At 42.0% G+C, this 17,441-nt stretch overlaps 2 protein-coding genes across 6 annotated transcripts in view; both read left to right on the top strand.

Moving 5' to 3' along the window:
* The window catches only part of ppp1r12a (protein phosphatase 1, regulatory subunit 12A), a 44,247-nt gene extending 38,918 nt beyond the window's left edge, over positions 1-5,329 (top strand). For 2 of the 5 annotated variants that reach the window (XM_025004953.2, XM_037981209.1), the window contains one exon: positions 4,662-5,328. In XM_025004953.2, coding sequence (XP_024860721.1) covers positions 4,662-4,865 — 204 coding nt within the window. In that variant the 3' untranslated portion in view covers positions 4,866-5,328. Of the gene's footprint in view, positions 1-4,661 lie in introns of all 5 variants that reach the window. The other 3 variants (XM_037981208.1, XM_025004952.2, XM_025004950.2) reach the window with 3 other exon arrangements.
* A 2,468-nt stretch (positions 5,330-7,797) lies between these two features.
* pawr (PRKC, apoptosis, WT1, regulator) overlaps positions 7,798-17,441 on the top strand; it is a 54,843-nt gene continuing 45,199 nt past the window's right edge. Inside the window, exons 1-2 of the mRNA XM_017411720.3 lie at positions 7,798-7,955; positions 8,202-8,801. Of these exons, the coding sequence (XP_017267209.1) occupies positions 8,307-8,801 (495 nt within the window). The 5' untranslated portion in view covers positions 7,798-7,955; positions 8,202-8,306. The remainder of the gene's footprint in view (positions 7,956-8,201; positions 8,802-17,441) is intronic.

Raw genomic sequence — 17,441 nt, 5'->3', positions numbered from 1 at the left:
CATGGCAGCGACTAATGGAATTGCACATTTAGATATTAATTGCAACAGACATCAGAGACGAGACTCCTTCTTTCTTTTCTTTTTTTCCTTTAGTTCCTCCCAACTCTGTATCTCCTTCTTTTATTTTATTACTTTTTTTTTTGTTGTTGTTGCTCCTCTACCACTGCAGCTCCCATCCATCCATCCATCCATCCATCCGTCTATAGTCCTCCCCTCCGGCTGTAACCTTCTCAGCTGCTGTCCCGATAGAATCACAGAGTTTACAGAGCAAAAGAAAAAAAAAAAAAACGAGGAGAAAGGGTTGTTTGATCAAGCATGTGAGAGCGTTGTGGGCGGGGAAGCCTGAAAACTATTTAACCAATAAGCCTTAGTTGTACATAAAGAAGAAAAAAAACCACTTGCATTGATCTCTTCTCTCTCTCTCTCTCGGCTGTCACTGAAGACCAGATATTATCCTGCACCTGATTTTATTTGTGCCACATCATTTGCTCTTATTTGTTCGTTTTTCCTCTTCCTGTGTCGTGTGCAGTTTCCCCCCCCCCCTTTAGGTTTACTGAGGAGACAGAGATAATTGTGTGTGTGTTACTGTTATGTCAAGATTATTTGATTATATATGCTTTTTTTTTTTTTTTTTCCTTTTTAAAGTGCCACTTCTGCCTGATACCTGCTCCCTGTGGCTACAGCCTCCCTTAACTTATCTTGTTTTGTTTTGTTTTTCTCACACACTTGCAGATCACTACCACACACTTTTCTTTTTTTTTTCTTCTTTTTTTTGTACCTCTGTTCATCTTCCTCCAAGAGGGGAAACGTTTTGAGTCCTCGCTTTTGGCAAAACGAGGCGGACCTGGTGGAGTTTAAGCTTTCATCGTATGTGCAATATGCATTTTTTTTCCTTTTTTTGATTTTAAATGCTTTAACGAGTCCATCACAAGTAGGGTTTTTCACTCCCAGCGCGTCCATCGCTCACTTTCTTCCCTTCCTGTTTGTTTTTTTTTTCTTTAGTTTAGTCAGTTTATACTCTATTTCTCACTTTGTTTTAGCAGGTACTGAGTGATTCTGTATATACCTGTACGTATTTAGTTTGAGACCAGCACATGGCATGCGTTTATGGATCCCGTCTGTTACGATTGAAGTCAAACAAACCCCAGAGGACAAAAAAAGGCGCGTTTTAATCCCGTTTCATTTTATAGTCGAAGGACCTTGGCTACAGTGCAGTAGAGGCTTCTCTCTTCCACACGGCGACTGGCGGCGTTCAGTACGCGTTTTGTTTTTCCCTCCACATATTGTGAAATTTAAATAAATTTATTGCTTCACTACATTTCACTTTCATTGTATTCAATATCTTGGAAGAGTGCTGTTAGTTTTGTTTCCAATTTCTTTCTTTTTTTAAAAAAAAAATACAAAAGCTGTAGTGTTATAGCCAAAATGCTGTCACTTAAAAATAAAAATGACAAAAAAAAAATTATATATATATATATATATATATATATATAAATATATATCTTAGGTATTGCTAACCCCATCTACGATGTCTACATGCACTGTCGATGCCATGTGAGGAGTCTTGTCAGGTTAAAGCTAAACCCCACCACTAGATATAGCCCATTCAACATTTTATGCATTTCAGTGGCCTTTTAAGGATGTTTTAGTACGAGAAGTTAAAAAAAAAAAATTGTTTCAGATGGACCGATGGCCATCTACTCTGGTTTAGACTTTATTTTTTGTTTTGTTTTTTTGTTTTTTTTCCCTGTCATCTTGTAAAATAGGTGTGTGGCTTAATACATGCAAGCTGTGCTGTGACTACCAACCACTGAAGAGTTCATTAAAAATAAACTTGTACATTGTAAAGTTCCCATGTCTCTTTATTTTCTTCCTTTTGTGCTTTAATGGTGAAAATGTGTATATATATATATATATATATATTAATCTTGTAAAGCTAACCACTCATGTCACCTGAGAAATTCGGATTCTGATTGATCAAAACTATTGTTTTCAAGCTGGAAGAATTTTATTTTTGATTAATAACTCTAGATTTTTTTTCTCCTTTTTGTTTCAGTTTAAAAAAGGTTTCAGCATTTTCTAAAATAATTTTCCCTTGTTAAATAGGTTTATATATTAATATTTCTTCTCCTACAATATTAAGCATCTGCAAACATTTTTTTAGAAGTTTTTATTCTATAATTTCGCCGTTTCAAAGGTGGGGTGAGTGTCAGGAGTTGCTGTTCCTCCATCATACCAGTAGGTGGTGCACTTTCTTCGGTAGTAGAGATGATTTTGGTTGCTGCTGAAACTCTTTTTGTGTCATGTATGGATGCTCACACCCCACATTTGCTTTATTTCCTTTTGTCCCAACCACACATGGCAGCGTGTCCAAAGCAAAAAGCGGTACAGCCCAGATTTAGACACGTCCCCTCAACCGTGAGGTTCCGCCGCTTCCCCATCCCTGAATGAGACCCGAGTCTGTTTGGGCCCCTGTGAGGATGGGTAGTGTCGGTAGAAGCCCCCTGAGCGAGCTGCCTGCAGGAATTAGTCGTGCAGAAGTGCCATGCCTCCGCGGTTTCCATCGCATCAATCTGCTTGATCTCAAGCGAAAGAAAGTCCTCATATGAACTTTGACAGGAGATCATTTCCCTGAAGCAGTTAAAACAAGAAAAAGTTCAACATTCCATATCATTAGAGGCGATTAACGCACCAAATTTAGCTCCATATCTGTAAAACTGACAGAGTTGGAGCCATTTTTGTGTCGATTAGCTTAAAATGGGTTAAAATGGGTTTTTCCAAAAGTTAATCAGTTGTAGAGGCACGCCCATTGATTACTATGGCAGTTTCATTAAGGTCTGTCCATCGGTTCGTGAGATATTTTGCTAACAGGCGGGATAGACACGAAAGCTTATTGCAAAAGGGAAAATACTGCACAGTCTGTAGAGCTGAAAGCAGGAGTTGGGGATGAGTTTCAGCTACTACCACACCAAATTGGAGCTCGGCACAAATTGGCCAAGGTCTCTTAGCTGTGACGGCCATTTTGAAAGGGATTGATTTCAAAGGTTATGACGCAGGAGATGTTTTTGCCAACTGTACCAACAATTGAACGCTCAGAAGGAGATGCTGAGAGGACTACATCAGGCAAATCCCATAATCTGTGTTCACTAAAACCTGTGCAGCTGATACATATCCTGTAAAGTCAGTTACTTTATTGCCTACATCAACAGATATCGATGGATAACTCCAGCTTTATGGATGCCCGAGGCTCATTTTAAAGACGTGATCAGTAGAAAAGCCTGAAAGAAGCAAAGGACCCCAAGAAGGTTTTGGAAGGCCATTGGGGGGGATCGTGGGACCAGAATTTGCACAAACATGAAGCTGAACTGTCGTTGGCATCAGTTTTGCTCCTCAGTTTGCCTCAACAGGAAATTTGTCCCAGGGTACTACACAAAGAGTCTAAAGTCAGTTCCTAACTGACCCAGAATCCCAGAAAACATTCACCTGGACTTCACCGGGGCCTGCCCCAGTCTCCGGTCCTGTTTGGTGGTGTTCACGGAGCAGGCAGAGGGTGTCTGAGTGGTGGCAGGACGGGGTGGGAGGCTTCAGCTGCAGTGATCAGGGCCCTGGTTCGGGCCGGACCTCACTAAGGCCGCTCCGGTGCACCGTGGGATCCCCAAAAATGAGCTGGAGAGTGTCCCTAGGGAAAGGGGATGTCTGATTTTTAGGGTTTTTTTTTTTCATTTTTTTCTCCCTGACCTGCTGCCTCTCGAACTCAACCTTGGCTAAGCTGCTGAAGGTGGATGGGTGGAACTCATTCGAGTTCCTCGAGGAAGGAAGAGCTGATAAATATGACTCTCAGTCGACTTGGAGACCCTGAAAACACTTTCTCTTGCCGTTGCTGTCCTTTTTTTTTGACGATGCAGTGCAGCTTACTTCGTTGTCGTTCACTCAGGCTGGACATCGTGACAGTTGACCTTTGCAAGCCACCGTCACACAGAGAGAAACCCTCGCGGTCGTCCTCCGCTCGACTTATTCGGCCTAATCTCTTCATCTCTGTTCTACCAGAAAGCTCAGCAGCTCAAACACCTCCCGCTGCAATCTTAAACGCTAGACAAAAGCGAGGCGTCCGGACGAAATAATGGCTCGAGTCCGTCGGTGGAAACTCAGATGAGCATCTTTCGGAGGGGTGCGATTCGAGGCAGCGACGGAGCAGTCGTGAGCACACGTCGAATAACCGGATGCGGACGCTCTGGCTGAGCTGCAACTGGCTGCTCTGGCAGAAAACCAAATATCCTGCGCCGTCAGAGGAACATCGGAGCTCTCGAGAGGGGAAGACTGAGTCACAGATGAGCCAGGCGACAGAGAACTGTTGTTTAATCCGGTTTCTTTTTTCCTTTTTTTTTTTTTAAGGAAGCTTTCAGGAATGAACCATGGGATGCACATCTAGAGCTGATTAGCTTTTGGAGTTAATCAATTCAAGATGGCCGCCACAGTTGATTGGCCTTAGCCAGCACAGAAATGGCTATAACTCAGTCAGCTTTCCAGACACTGAGCTAAAAGTTGAGCTTGAAGTCGCTGAGGTTCTTCCGCAACACATACTCTGATTGTCATGAATGAATAACTGGCACTTTAATTTGTTTTTGTTTTTTTAATTATTTTCTTCTTGATTGAGCTTTTAGCAGGAACGAGGGCCTTTTTTCTTCGGGATAAGAAGAGACGGGCTCGCTGACCCCTTCCCCACGAACATCGTCCCTGTAAACGGATGGCGGTCCTGCGTGTGGGCTCGGGGGGGAAAGCAAAGTGCTGGACGCCGCACAGACCGGCTCGGAGACGAACCGAGGACACAGTCGACACGAGAAATGAGCCAATTACGCGACGTCTAATCATTTCACAATGAGTGATTCGAAGAAAAGAAAGAAAGCGTCTCATCGGCAGCGGCGGCGCTTATTCAACGCCTGTTCTGTGGGATCTGTTTAACTCCAGGTTTTGGTAGTTGGACATTCAAAGCACTTTTCTTAGATGTCACATACAGCAAGGCCTCACTGGTCACACTTTATTGTGTCAAACTAGTCTTTGAAAGATGCTGAAGTTTATAAGTCACGTTTAGATGGCAATCGCGTTATGTTGGTTTTAAGTTGTGGATTGTTTTAAAGGTGTAGGCTAAGGCCAAAGATTTCATCATTTATGTATATTCATAAAGATGATGGGCCTTGTTTACCCTGCAGGGCTTCAGGCTGACGATACAAACCTCATTCTAACAATTAGCTGCTAAAAGCGCCTTTAAAATGATGCCTAGCGTTTAGAAAATCAGCATGCAGTTTCAGTTTGGACCCTGACAGTGACTAACTGTAGTGTTTTGTTTTTTTTGCCAGTAGTTCATAAGAAGTGTCAATAAAACCCTCCCTGATGTTCCAGTGTTTCACTCCCTTCCTGTTGCTTTGATCTGCCTGATGCGCCGCTTTTGCGGAGAGGCCGAGTCGGTTCAGAAGCAAAGATGGGCAGAGGTTCGCCAAGCCGCGTCTAAAAGAAAAAAAAAAGAGATTTTGAGGGAACGTCAAGCGTGGCAGAGGAGCCTGGGCGCTGAGCGGTTCTCATCTCACTTCTTACTCTTATTCTCTTATTTGCTGGCTGAACAACTTTGTGGCGAAGTGAGCTCGGCGTACAGCAGTGGTGTCCAGTCCTGGTCCTGGAGGGTCACTGTCCTGCACGTTTTAGTTGTTTCTCTGCTTTGAAACACCCGATTCAAATGACTGAGTGATTACCACTCAAAGACCTGCTGAAGAGCAGGGAAAAACATCTAAAGCATGCAGGATAGTGGCCCTCCAGGACCAGGATTGGACACCACTGGCGTACAGGCTCCTCGCCGCATCTAATGGCCTCTGAGTGAAATGTTGCGGCCAAACGAAAGGCAGCGTGTGAACTCAAAGAGTGGCCATTACGCAGTGGCATGCTGAATGCAAAACCCCTAGATGCCCGCCGTGCTCATTTTGCGGCCTCAGGGTGTGTTTGTCTTAAACGTTTCGTTGAAAGCAAAAAACACTTTTACGGCTTTTAGGCTGCCTCTAAATATCACCTGGAATACTTGACGCACGTCTAAGCAGCAGGCTGAACCCTGGAAGTCGGTCAAAAGCGACACAGAGGTGTTCGCGTCAGCAGGGAGGGAAGCACTCGGCTGCGACCTCGATGCCCTCTTGTCTGTTTTTTTTTTTCTTCCAACGGGAGGCAGAAATATGTCAAATATGCAGCAGGCTTGACCCGAGCTCAAAGATCAGGGCTTATTTATAGAAAAGGTGCCTCGCTCCTTTGCTCCACCCTGCTTTTCTCCTTATCTATTATCAGCACTGGAGATAATGGCTGAACATCTGGCCTCCATAAATGTGGATGCGTGCCAGCTTTTTTTTTTTAGATCACGTCAACAAGGCCTGGCATTTCACGAAGGAACGCGTATCGCCCTTTTATGCCCGTGTTGCGTAATCTTGCACGATGTGTAAACATTTGGAGTAGGCCCGTGTGTCGTGAATAACTGTCAGCTACTCCGCACCAATTTTTAACTCAATATCTGTAAAATTGTCTGAATTGTAGCCATTTCTGTGTAGGTTAAGGTTGATTAGCTGTATCGAAAAAAAAAGTTGATCGGTTGTAGAGGTACACCCAGTGTTAACTTTCTGAAAGTTTCATTAAAATCCATCCAAGGGTTTATAAGATATTTTGCTAACAGACGGTTATAGCCGATTACGATAGTTAATGGCAGAGTTTTAAGCACAAAATGTTAAGCGATCAGTTCAAGCTCAGAGTATACGTTGGGGATCAGTCTCAGCTACTACCACACCAGATTTTAGCTTGATATTTTTAAAATTGACAAACTTATAATAATTTTGGTGTTTGCTAAGTTGCTTTGCTGTGGCAGTCATGTTGAATGTGGCTGACTCCAAAAGGTAATCGGTTGTAGAGGTGCATCTAATGATTACTTCCTGAGAGTTTCATTAAAATCTGGTCAGGGGTTCATAAGATATTTCGCTAACAGTGCAGACAAACAAACACGTGCACACACAGTCCAAAAACATTATCGTCCTTTTGCCTCTGGCGACAAGCAATAACTACTACATTACTATTTGGACAGGTTTTTTTTTTTTTTAAGATAAATATATATTTAGATAATGATGATAAATGTTCCTGAAGGTTAGTGCACCCTTGGGAGTCGACAACACACACACACACACACACATCTAATAACATAAGGCTCACATCGCTCTGTGCAGCCAACTTATAGAGCTATTTATGTAGCATGAAATTAGATTTGTGACAGTAAGTGCCTATAGCAGGTTTAAATCACTGCCTGGGGAGGAAGCTATACAGTATTTGATGGTAGAACGCACAGCGACACCGTGCCCAGTTATTCCAATGATGCTTTGCATCAGCACACAACTAGGCCGAGCAGAAGGTTGTTTTAATTATAACTCAGCTAATCTGGGATCATCGGGCTGATTTCATCCGAGACAGCATTTAAAAATAAAGCAAAACGTTAAAACTTGATCCTTCATGTTTCATTTTCAGGGAGAAATGGGGACGTCACTTCCTGTAAATCATTAAAAAAAGATACTTGCAAAGTCAGTTCTGCTAAAAAAATTGTTAATATGAAACTGCATTAAAACCTAATTTTATGAGAAATTGTTGTATTCCAAATGCACTACCTTGCTAATGTCCTGAACCCATATGTTGGAACATAGTAAACACACACAATGTCCCAGGTAGTTATTTGCACGTTTACATGTTTCAGGTCGCCTCTTGAAAAAATGCGCGCTCCCGCCTTAGGAGCCGCGTAATTGCGGGGTCGCCTCTTTCTGCACTACACCGGAAGTTGCAGCGCTGCTCTCCTGGCTCTCTCATCAGAGCTGAGCGCGCGCGTGCCCGCGCGGTCACACCTGGTCGGACCGAGCGGAGTGCAGTGTCGCGACCAAACCAGCTCCAGACAGGTGAGTCTCCCCCGGCAGAGCTTACGGCGCCTTTTTATTTTGGTTCACTTTTAGTTGTTTGGTTGTTGTGTTTTGTGGAGAAATAGTTACTGACAGCTGCAGAAGTGCAGGGTTTTAAAGGAGCAGCAAACTTTAACTTTTTATTTTTCAAAGCTGCCCCGCGTGACATGAACATCAAAGCGAGGCGTAAAAAGACGCGTTAAAGTTTCACCGCTGCCGACACTGACTCCAGTTTTTATTCCACAGCCCCGGAGTTCGTCGCTTGAGGAATGCGGTTTCGCTAGTGAATTGAAAGTTTGCTGTAATTACTTGGAAGTTAACTTGAAGTGTGGTTTAAAAAAAAAGGGAGTCATGGCCACAGGCGGGTTCAAGCCAAACGCAACGGCAAACTTTCTGGAGGAGTGGAAGGCGAAGCGGGAGAAGGTGAGGGCTAAAATGCTGGGCGACATCGCCGCGGCCGCTGGCGTCCCCCTGAGCCCCACCAGCAACCCGCCGGACCTGAGCGCCTCTCCGGGGGGCTGCCGCGCCCCCTCCCAGTCGGTGGCCCGGTCCTCCTCCGGCGGCGCTCTGAACAGAACCGAGGAGGACGGGCACCACCCCGTCCACACCCCGGCGGGCACCCCGAAGAAGGCCCCCTCCCAGACGGACAAGGCTCCGGCCGCTTCGCCGGACTGCAGCCCGAGGATGGCTTGCAACGACAGCGACAAGAGCCCGCCGCCCAGCAGCAAGGGCAAGGAGAAGAAGAGCTCCGGACCCAGCGCGCGGAAGGGGAAAGGGCAGATCGAGAAGAGGAAGCTGAGGGAAAAGAGGAGGTCAACAGGTGTCGTCAGCATACCTTCGAATGAGGTGAGCATAAACAACATAAAAGTATGTTGGAGGTCCACGTGAGACCTTGCAGGATAAAAACCTGACATCATTGTGGTTGAGTTACACTACTGCTTATCACTTATTTAATAAAGTGCCTCAAATTTAGTTTAATTGAACACCAGTGACCCATCTCCCACAAATAATTCTTTGTGGGAGATGGCAAATTGCCCTATTTGTCTTGTTTGCACTCCAAACATTTTTTTATCAACTCCAGATTGTCTTTGGATATCTTAGGAACCCCTATCTTAGGAACATTTACAAAATGGGCACAAGGACATATACTCAGACGCTTGGAGCAACAGCACTGATGCGGTAGTTCTAACAAATTCATGCTCAAGGGCTTGGGGTATGTTTCGAAGGAATGGGTTTACAGTTTCAGCTAAGTTTCAGAGAGTTAAAGCCTGCTAGTAATGCACTGAAATGGGTGTTTGATGCAAAATATTTCAGGTATGTATACATTAGTCTTGTATGGCATTTCATTGTTTTCAAGGTCACCTTTCTTTACACTGAACAAAGCGTGCTTGTCTTTTAAGGGGATTTTAATATATTCTTAATTTAAAAATACAGTTGGTCTTAGGAAGTCTTGCAGGGGTCAGGTTAAGGTGCATTTTAAAATGTAAAGTGGCGAGTTATCAATAGAAGATGGATTGTTTACACGGCTGCAATTAGGTTTACCTTTCATAAGTGTAACATTTCGTATCCTTTGTCGTTTTCACTACTGTGAAGCCGTTCTGTAGCTTACCCAGAACACACTTCGAGAGTTAAGCATGTACTGCTTCCTTAAATAAATCGAAGCAGAGAACGGCGCTAGTTTCCCCTCCAAAGTCTCCAAATTCCTCTCATACATGTGTCTGGTTTAATCGGCCCTCTGTAGAGAGAAAAATGAAAGCAGCTCTGGGAGGGCAGGGGAGGAGGAGGGGGGGGGGGTAGTTGGGTAGGTGTGTGTGTGTTTGAAGGCTGTGGTGCACATTTGTTGTTATTGAATTGGAATCGTGTCACACTCCTGCCTAATTCCTGTGGTCCACACACACATTCAGGAACTCTGATATGAAGCTGTGCCAGTCGGCCCCTCCGAGGGTCCACAGCAGCGATTATTGCGCTCTCAAAAGCTCTCAAATTATACAGAAATGTTGAAAATGCATGTTTGTTCCTATTCGGCTGATGTCCGCAAAGGTGGTCCATGACTTTCCTATTTCCTCAATTAAATAGCCACCCAGGACTTCGGTGCCTTCGGGGCGTTAGAGCTTGGATTTTGACCAGTTCGTCTGTTGGCTCTACATCCTGTTATTAAGCGACGTTGAGCGGGGCTGTTTGAGAGCCTGGTCACAAGCCAGAGGTGGAATGCTGGGATTTAGCACTCTAGACTTTGCCAAATATGTTCGACGGAGCCCACGGACAAATGAAAAGTCTGTGAACGCACCATAATTTGGGTAATCTGAGCTTAAGTTTTTTTTGGTGTGAGTGAGGAAGAACTTGAAGTATCTGATCCAAACTGGAGCGCACTGATCTGAGGACACTTAGTAGCAATTTCTGCCTAATATAGCGTGTGACTATCTTCAATCTGATCACATTTGTGGAGCAATCAAGTTGTGTTTTTGCTCTCAGTTGTACAATCTTACTTGTCATTATATGTGAGGCTTTCTTCTCATTAAAAAGCCTACATTATAAATATTCAGATGTTTAGATTTTGATGGTAGGTGTCTGTTTTGAACAGTGATGTGAATAAAATGACTTGTGTCGTTCTGTGTTTTAAGTGTTCACGTCTTCTGGTTGGACAACTTTCGGTGAGGGTTGGGTCAAACAAGCTACTTGAATTATGCAAATGTATCACACGGTGACCGAGACACGTATTGGAATGAAAGCCTAAACATAAACAAGGTGTTTAAGGTGGCGTAAGCCGATCTTCATCCTCCTCACACACTGCTCTGCATGTTTTGTTTTTTTAATGTTTCCCGTCTTCAGCACGTCTGATTTAATTTAAAGTAATAAACGGGCTTCTGCAGGACTTACTGACAAGCTGTTGAGGTAATTCTGTTGAATCCGGTTGGTTGGAGCGTCTAAAACATGCAGGACTGTGTGCATTGAGGGGATCAGGATAGGAAAGAACTGATTTAAGGCAGAACAGAAGTAGTTCTTAAAGGAAACCACTTCGTCTAGTGTTGATCTTAGGGATTTTAAAAAGCTGCAAAACTAAATGTATTTACTTATGTTTTGAAAGAATTAAATGAGGCTAATGAGGGAAGAAGTCCAGCTAATGTTCTTCATTAGAGGCAGTAGTAGTTCCAACATCCATGAAAGTTTCTATGTCTTGAACAAACCTTTTTGGATTATTGTGGGTCATACTAGTCAAAGTAGGTAATTTAATTTTTTTGTTTGTTTGTTTGCGGTTGGAAGGTTTGTTTTTTTTACCCCAATGAAGGAATGTGGTCAGAAGATCAACGGCTGTAAATCACAGTTCACCACTGCGTTAGCTTATAGTGCTGAATAAAACATTAAAAAGGATTTTAAAATGCAGAGATGAATATATAGTGTATATCGTGATAAAGCTCCAAACATATTGTAATATTAATTTTTAGTATGTCACCCAGCTCTAATTGATGTAAACATACATTTTCTGGTTAAGTTGAGGACAAATGTTGTTTTCAGGACAGTATTTTTGATTAAAACAACTGAATAAATAAATGTACCTTGCCTTTTGGCCAATGAGCACCAGCCCCCTGCCACCCTGAACAGGAACAAGTGGGTAAAGAAAGATTAGATTGTTTTCTAGGTTAGACAGTTTAAATTATCATAATCAAAAACTAGTTTAATGTAAAACTTTAGATATAAATTATAAAAATTCCCATCAGTTTTCAACAGTTTAAGGAAAGGTCATCCATGTCATTTTTTTTTTTTACATTTTTTAAACATCACTCAAACTTCAATCATAAATCATTTTTCATAAAAATAGTTTGAAACCATCCCACCGCACAGTGAACGTGAATTAAAGGGCACTTCAGTTGTCTTAAAAACGCTAAAGCTTGGAGTTAAAAAGCTGAAATTGTAAAACTTACCTGATATTTTCAAAGCAGTTGGATTCTTTTGATTTGTGATCCATTGAATTCCTTCTTATCATTACAGAAAATAATGTGCTAAACAAAACAACATTTTCATTGAATTTACAAATTAACTTTTCTTCCTGTTGTCATAGCTAAGCAAAAATTGGCGATAAGTTAAACTAACACTTGGCCAATTTTAGCCCCTATTTAAAAAAAAACAAAGTTTTCTTAAAGCCACTCAAATATTGGACAAAAACACCATAACTGATGGTGTTTCTGTCCATATTTCTTTTGTGACATGTTTCCCTTTCTCCTCCTGTTGCATGTAAGAAAAACTGATCTATGCAAATGAAGACTCGCTCACACAAGCCTCCTTTGTGATGTGAATATGAGTGGACAGGTGTGAATAGAGATGCCTGGGATTGTCTTTCCTGCTTGTTTTGTGCAGTACAATAGGCGCTGAGAGGGATTTCAGAGCGTCCAGGGAACCCAATCTTCTGCCTGTTGAGGCCATAATGGCTTGATAAAAGCTCCCTACTCTACTGGAGAAAAGGCACTTCTGCACAGCATCAATCACTACCACCACGAGGGTATCTCCTTTCTCTCACCTTGTTCACAGCCCCAGACCCGAGGGCATTGTTGCTGATGCTGACCTTTGACCTGCTTATGACGCGCTTACAAGAATGTGCTAACAAAAGAGACTGCGTGGAGTGCCGGGTTCTCTCATCTTGTTGGGATGTAATGTAAGCATGCCTCCCATCGGTCACGCCACACACGATTGCGTAAGGAGTCGCGTTGTTCGCCGCATAGCTTTTAGATTTACGAGGCTGTGGTCAGACACCTCAACTCGGGAGTGTGAACTTTGATTCAGGAACATGGCTGAATCCGTCCAACAGAGGCTCCTGCTGCTGCTGCAGGGGAGCGTGGAGTCTGCCAGCAACTCTCGGCTTTTATTTCTGCCGCTCCATCGAGGAGGTCAACAGGTTTAACATGCAGCACAGAGCCGAGTGCCCAGGCTGTTAACACTCTGGTGATAGCAGGATACGGAAGACAAGGTGGCCGCTTGTTTAACCCAGGCCTTTGTGAACTCAGTGGTTTGTTCTGTGCTTCAACTCCACTGGGCAGAACAAACTAGTCCATCTTTCTGCTTTCAGTGACTCTCATATTTTCGTTTAAAATCTACCAGTCCCGCGCAAAAAATATATATATATATAAAAAAAATGGGGTGGGAAAGATGGTTAACCTCCAAAAATTCTGCTTTGTAAGAACGATTACAGCCTTAAAATCACCCAAAGTAATCCATCTGCTTTTGTTTGGAAAAAATAACTTTATTTGATTTTTTTTTTTTATTAGTAAACAATATTTCGAATGGGAGCTCGATGCTGTGGATGTTGAGCTTTAAGGTCTCTGACAGCAGATTTCATCTTATAACTAGTTTCACCAAAGATAAAGGTTATACACCTGTTTGTGTGTTGAACGAGTTGGGCCAATAAAAACACAGTTTTGAGTTTGTCACAAGCACAAGTTTATTGAAAATATTGCCTCTGTATCAACAAAATATATCTTTTTTAAGAAACAAGGGGGTTGAGACATTGATAAGATTGTTTGTGTTTTTAAGGCTTTTTAAATTAGTTTTATGTGACAGTGTTTACAGTTAAAGGGGGATAAAGTTTGATTACACTTTCTAGATTTTTCTTTTCCTGCATGGGAAAGCAATGAAGACATATAGGTCCAATGTGTAACATTCAGCTCATATTAACTGTCGGCCGCTTTGCTTGAGCTCAGTTTTGGTGGTGCAGCACATTTATATTTGTTTAATATTAAGTAGGTTATTTATAAGCAGGTGCCCATTTTTAGACGTGAAGTCATTTTTCCTCTGTGCTTTCTTCAACAATTGCTAACCTGTGGAAAAAATGCAACACGGTAAATTGACATGGGGTGGAGCATGTTTTTTTTCCTTGTTAGAACCTTCTCCAAACAAGGTCACGTCATCACAGTAAATACCTCAGGGATTTCATCATAGGCTTGGGTAATCAAGGAACTATTTAGGCCTGGTGATTTCGATCTGTTTTATTTTTAAAAAGTTGTTTAGTTGGACGACTTACTGTCACTTTAACTTTAAGAGTGACAGTTAAAAAAAATGAGTCCTGGCAGAGCGACTGACGTTTTATGGGAACGCTGAAGGAAGAAGGAAAAGAGAGAGAAAGTTCTGCTGAGACGAGGTCCTTCTTTTCCGTCTCCTTTCCATCCAGACACCTGGGGGTCTTTCAGCACCTCATAAAACGCACAGTAGCACCGTAATGAGCCGTGGCACGTGGTTTTGTTCAGCTTGTGGGACCGTTACATAAATGCCTGCTCCTATTAACGTGACCCCTGACCAGGTGAGCAGCCATTATGCTGTCAGATAGCATCAGATCACCCAGTTGGTGTTGAATAGGCTGTGGGAGGGAAATATCTGAGCCAAGCTGCTGTTTACTTCGGTTTAAATTGGTGCAGGGTGTCATTATTTTGTCCCCTTTATGTTACTGACAACAACATGGCATTCTCCGACTTCTTAGTTACTGATTTTCATGAATATTTTAGATGTAACGTGAATTAGAATTGGGAAAAAAAACAGTGAAGTTGAAAACTGTAGAGGCACATCAGAATCATCTTGGTTGATTATATGCGGGTTATTGTAATTTTAAGAGAAACGAATGGAAAGAATTTTGTTAAAAGCCTACAATCTCTCGATCTTTATCAACTCTGGCAGAATGGATACAAGAAGCAAAATATCTCTGAAGATTTAGACAAACACAGACTGCAATATATTGTAAGGGGGGAAAATGTTTTGCTACCATAGTAGCATTGAAATAAATAGTCAAAGATCGCCCTCCCTTCTGTTTGCTCTACTGTTGAAGCATACCGTGTTATTTGCGTACAAAGTTCAAGGTATTTCTTATCCAGGTTGCTGCTCTTTAGTTATGTGCGGGGGAGAGCGTAGATTATTACCTGAGGATAAAATGCCCCCCTGCAAAGTTTACACAGGAATGTGCACATTTTGTGAATGACTAAGACTTAAGCTGCATGCCTGCTTCCACTGTGACTCCCATCCTTTTTATTAAAGCTGAAAAGTAAGAAAAAGTGATCAAGTTTTATCAGCTGAGGGTAGGTTCAGCCTGAGCGTGGACTGGCACCGACTCTAAACTGCTTGTAAAGATTGTTTCCTGACAGGGAAAGCGTCTGGTTTTTGTTTCAGACATTAGACACGTCTCTGTTACTGCTCAAGAGATACTATTGCTGTCTTTCTGGCTAGTGTTTAACTCGTGTGCACGTACCACAGATGTAGACATCTGGCATCAATGTACTTTTGTTGTGCTGGTGTGTTTCTGAAGTTCTGAAAGAAGTTTCTAAATCGAGCGCAAAATGACAGATTCTTTGGAATTCGAATTAGTCGAAAAATGTCAAGAGATTTGAGCGCAAGCCGCAAATATTTAACTAAACTAAATCCACGCTGTTTTTTTTTCTTCTGGAAGTGTAAAACAATATCAGCGCAGAGCTTTGTCCCCATCTAACCCTCCTCTTTGTTTGCCTTGAAAGTTCAACTCAGTCCAACTTCTCGCAGTAATTTTACACCTTTTTTTTGTTTTGTTTTCTAGCCCTTTTTTTCTTTCTCAGTACTAGCATTTGTGTTGAACACAAACATGATTTGTGTCGCGGAAGCAGTTTATAGAAATGCAGTGTGCGGGGATTTTAATCCTAGCAGTTTGCGGAGGCACGCAGAGATAAGAGATAATCGGTTTCAAGCTTCTGCTTTTTGGAAATTAAGTCTCCTCCTGTTGTGCAGTCGTGGGCGATCGTTCCTCCTTTTGCCGCCGGGTATGCAGACATTCAAGACGCTCCCGCTGCAGGGAGCTTTAAGTAACCAAGTCCTGGATTAGAGGAGCGATTTTGTGCATTTGCACCATGTAACCTATTTGTTAGACATTCCTGTGTGTTTGCTGGCGACTGTGGGGAATTTTTGAGTCAGCCTTAATCAGGCCACTCTGCATGATTAGGCATTTGGGAGCTTGTCTGTGTGTGTTCATTAAAGTAGAATTACTTGGAGACCCCAGTCTTCCATCCCCACGCTTTTCTTTTTTAAAGTCTGGTACGTTTCGTATTTGTCTTCCTCATCTGTACTTCTGTGCTCTCTGTAACGAAACTGTATGTCTATTTGAGTTTCAGGTGTCACTCCCCAATTTCACCCTTTTATCTGAACGAGGTCAGTTAAGGTCTTGAAATGTTCAAGATGGCTGCTGAAATATTGGCCTTTAGGCCTAAAAACAAACCAATTAATGTAGTTTTCTCATACACAGTTTATGCTAAAACCTCGCTTGGCTGGCTGTAGATAAGATCAGCAAGTTTTAAATTAAGTTTTAACTAAAATCTTTGAGAAAGTTTAGCCAATTTCTCTGTAAACCTGTAACAGGCAGACGTAAAGGGTTGTCTTTTTAGAAATTAACCCTAGAAAACGTAGGCAACTGGTGGTAAGTGTGCCCTGGATTTATAGTAGTCTAAGCTGTAGTTGTAACTGTTGTAGTTTAAAAAATAATGGTAACTATTAAATAAACAGAACAAATGTTTATAGTTTTTGTATAGTTTGAGTATTGCTTTAGTTTAAAATAAGATTTTCTTCTTTACAAAGAAAATTATGCATTGTTTGTACTTTAAGAACATAAATTTTAGCCTGACTGCAGTATTGTTATTTCTTTATTTTTTTAAATTGATGCTTCTATTGGCTTCTTAAATAAATATTTAACACAGGACAGTCAAAACGCAGGAAACACCATCTTGACATTTGTTTTTAAAAGTAAACCACAGGTGTCTAGCTTTGCTCTCCGCAACAATGTTGTTGGTGGCCATAGAGGGTAATGACATGATTCTAGTGCTGCAAACTGGGAAGAGTGCAGAAGCACTAGAAACAAAAACTTCCAATTATTCACACAAACAACACATTGTCTCAAGACAGATTAGCTGATTTACCCTCTACAGAAGCATGCAATATGTCAAAATTATCTGTTACAGCGAGCTGCAGTTACACATCCTCTTTTTGATTTCTTAATCTTGGCAGAGGCAGATCTGATTTATTGATCGGGAAACAAAATGTGTTGAAGGAATAGCTGATTTGTTTCGGTAGTCGTTAACCCGGGCCTCTTCTGCTTTACAGCTTCCTCCTAATTCCACAGCTGGAGAAACTCCTCCACACTGTGCTCTCTACACCTTTTTCCTTGTAATGTACTTTTTAGAAAAAGTGTTGAGGATTAAAATGTGATTAATGTCAGACAGTTTTATATTATGACATTAAAACCAAGCCCAATTCTGGCTTCACTTCAGTGTTCTCCAATATGTCTGTAACAGAAGAATCGTGTGATAAGAAGTCAAAAAAATGACAGCACATCTTGGATACCTTTTTATATTAAAAATGCTTTAAATTTGATCCCAGTTCTGTTTGAACTCAACCTGCGAGTCCCTGTTCCCTGCTCTGTTCACACATGCCGTCTTATTGCGCGAGGGACAATAAGCCTCAGTCATGTTAGCCTGAGCGACTGCACATCAACAG

This window comes from Kryptolebias marmoratus, linkage group LG18, assembly GCF_001649575.2.
Source record: "Kryptolebias marmoratus isolate JLee-2015 linkage group LG18, ASM164957v2, whole genome shotgun sequence".
In the NCBI taxonomy this organism is placed as follows: Eukaryota; Metazoa; Chordata; class Actinopteri; order Cyprinodontiformes; family Rivulidae; genus Kryptolebias; species Kryptolebias marmoratus.
The sequence above is the reverse complement of the archived record's forward strand: the minus strand, read 5'-3'. Positions and strand labels throughout refer to the sequence as shown.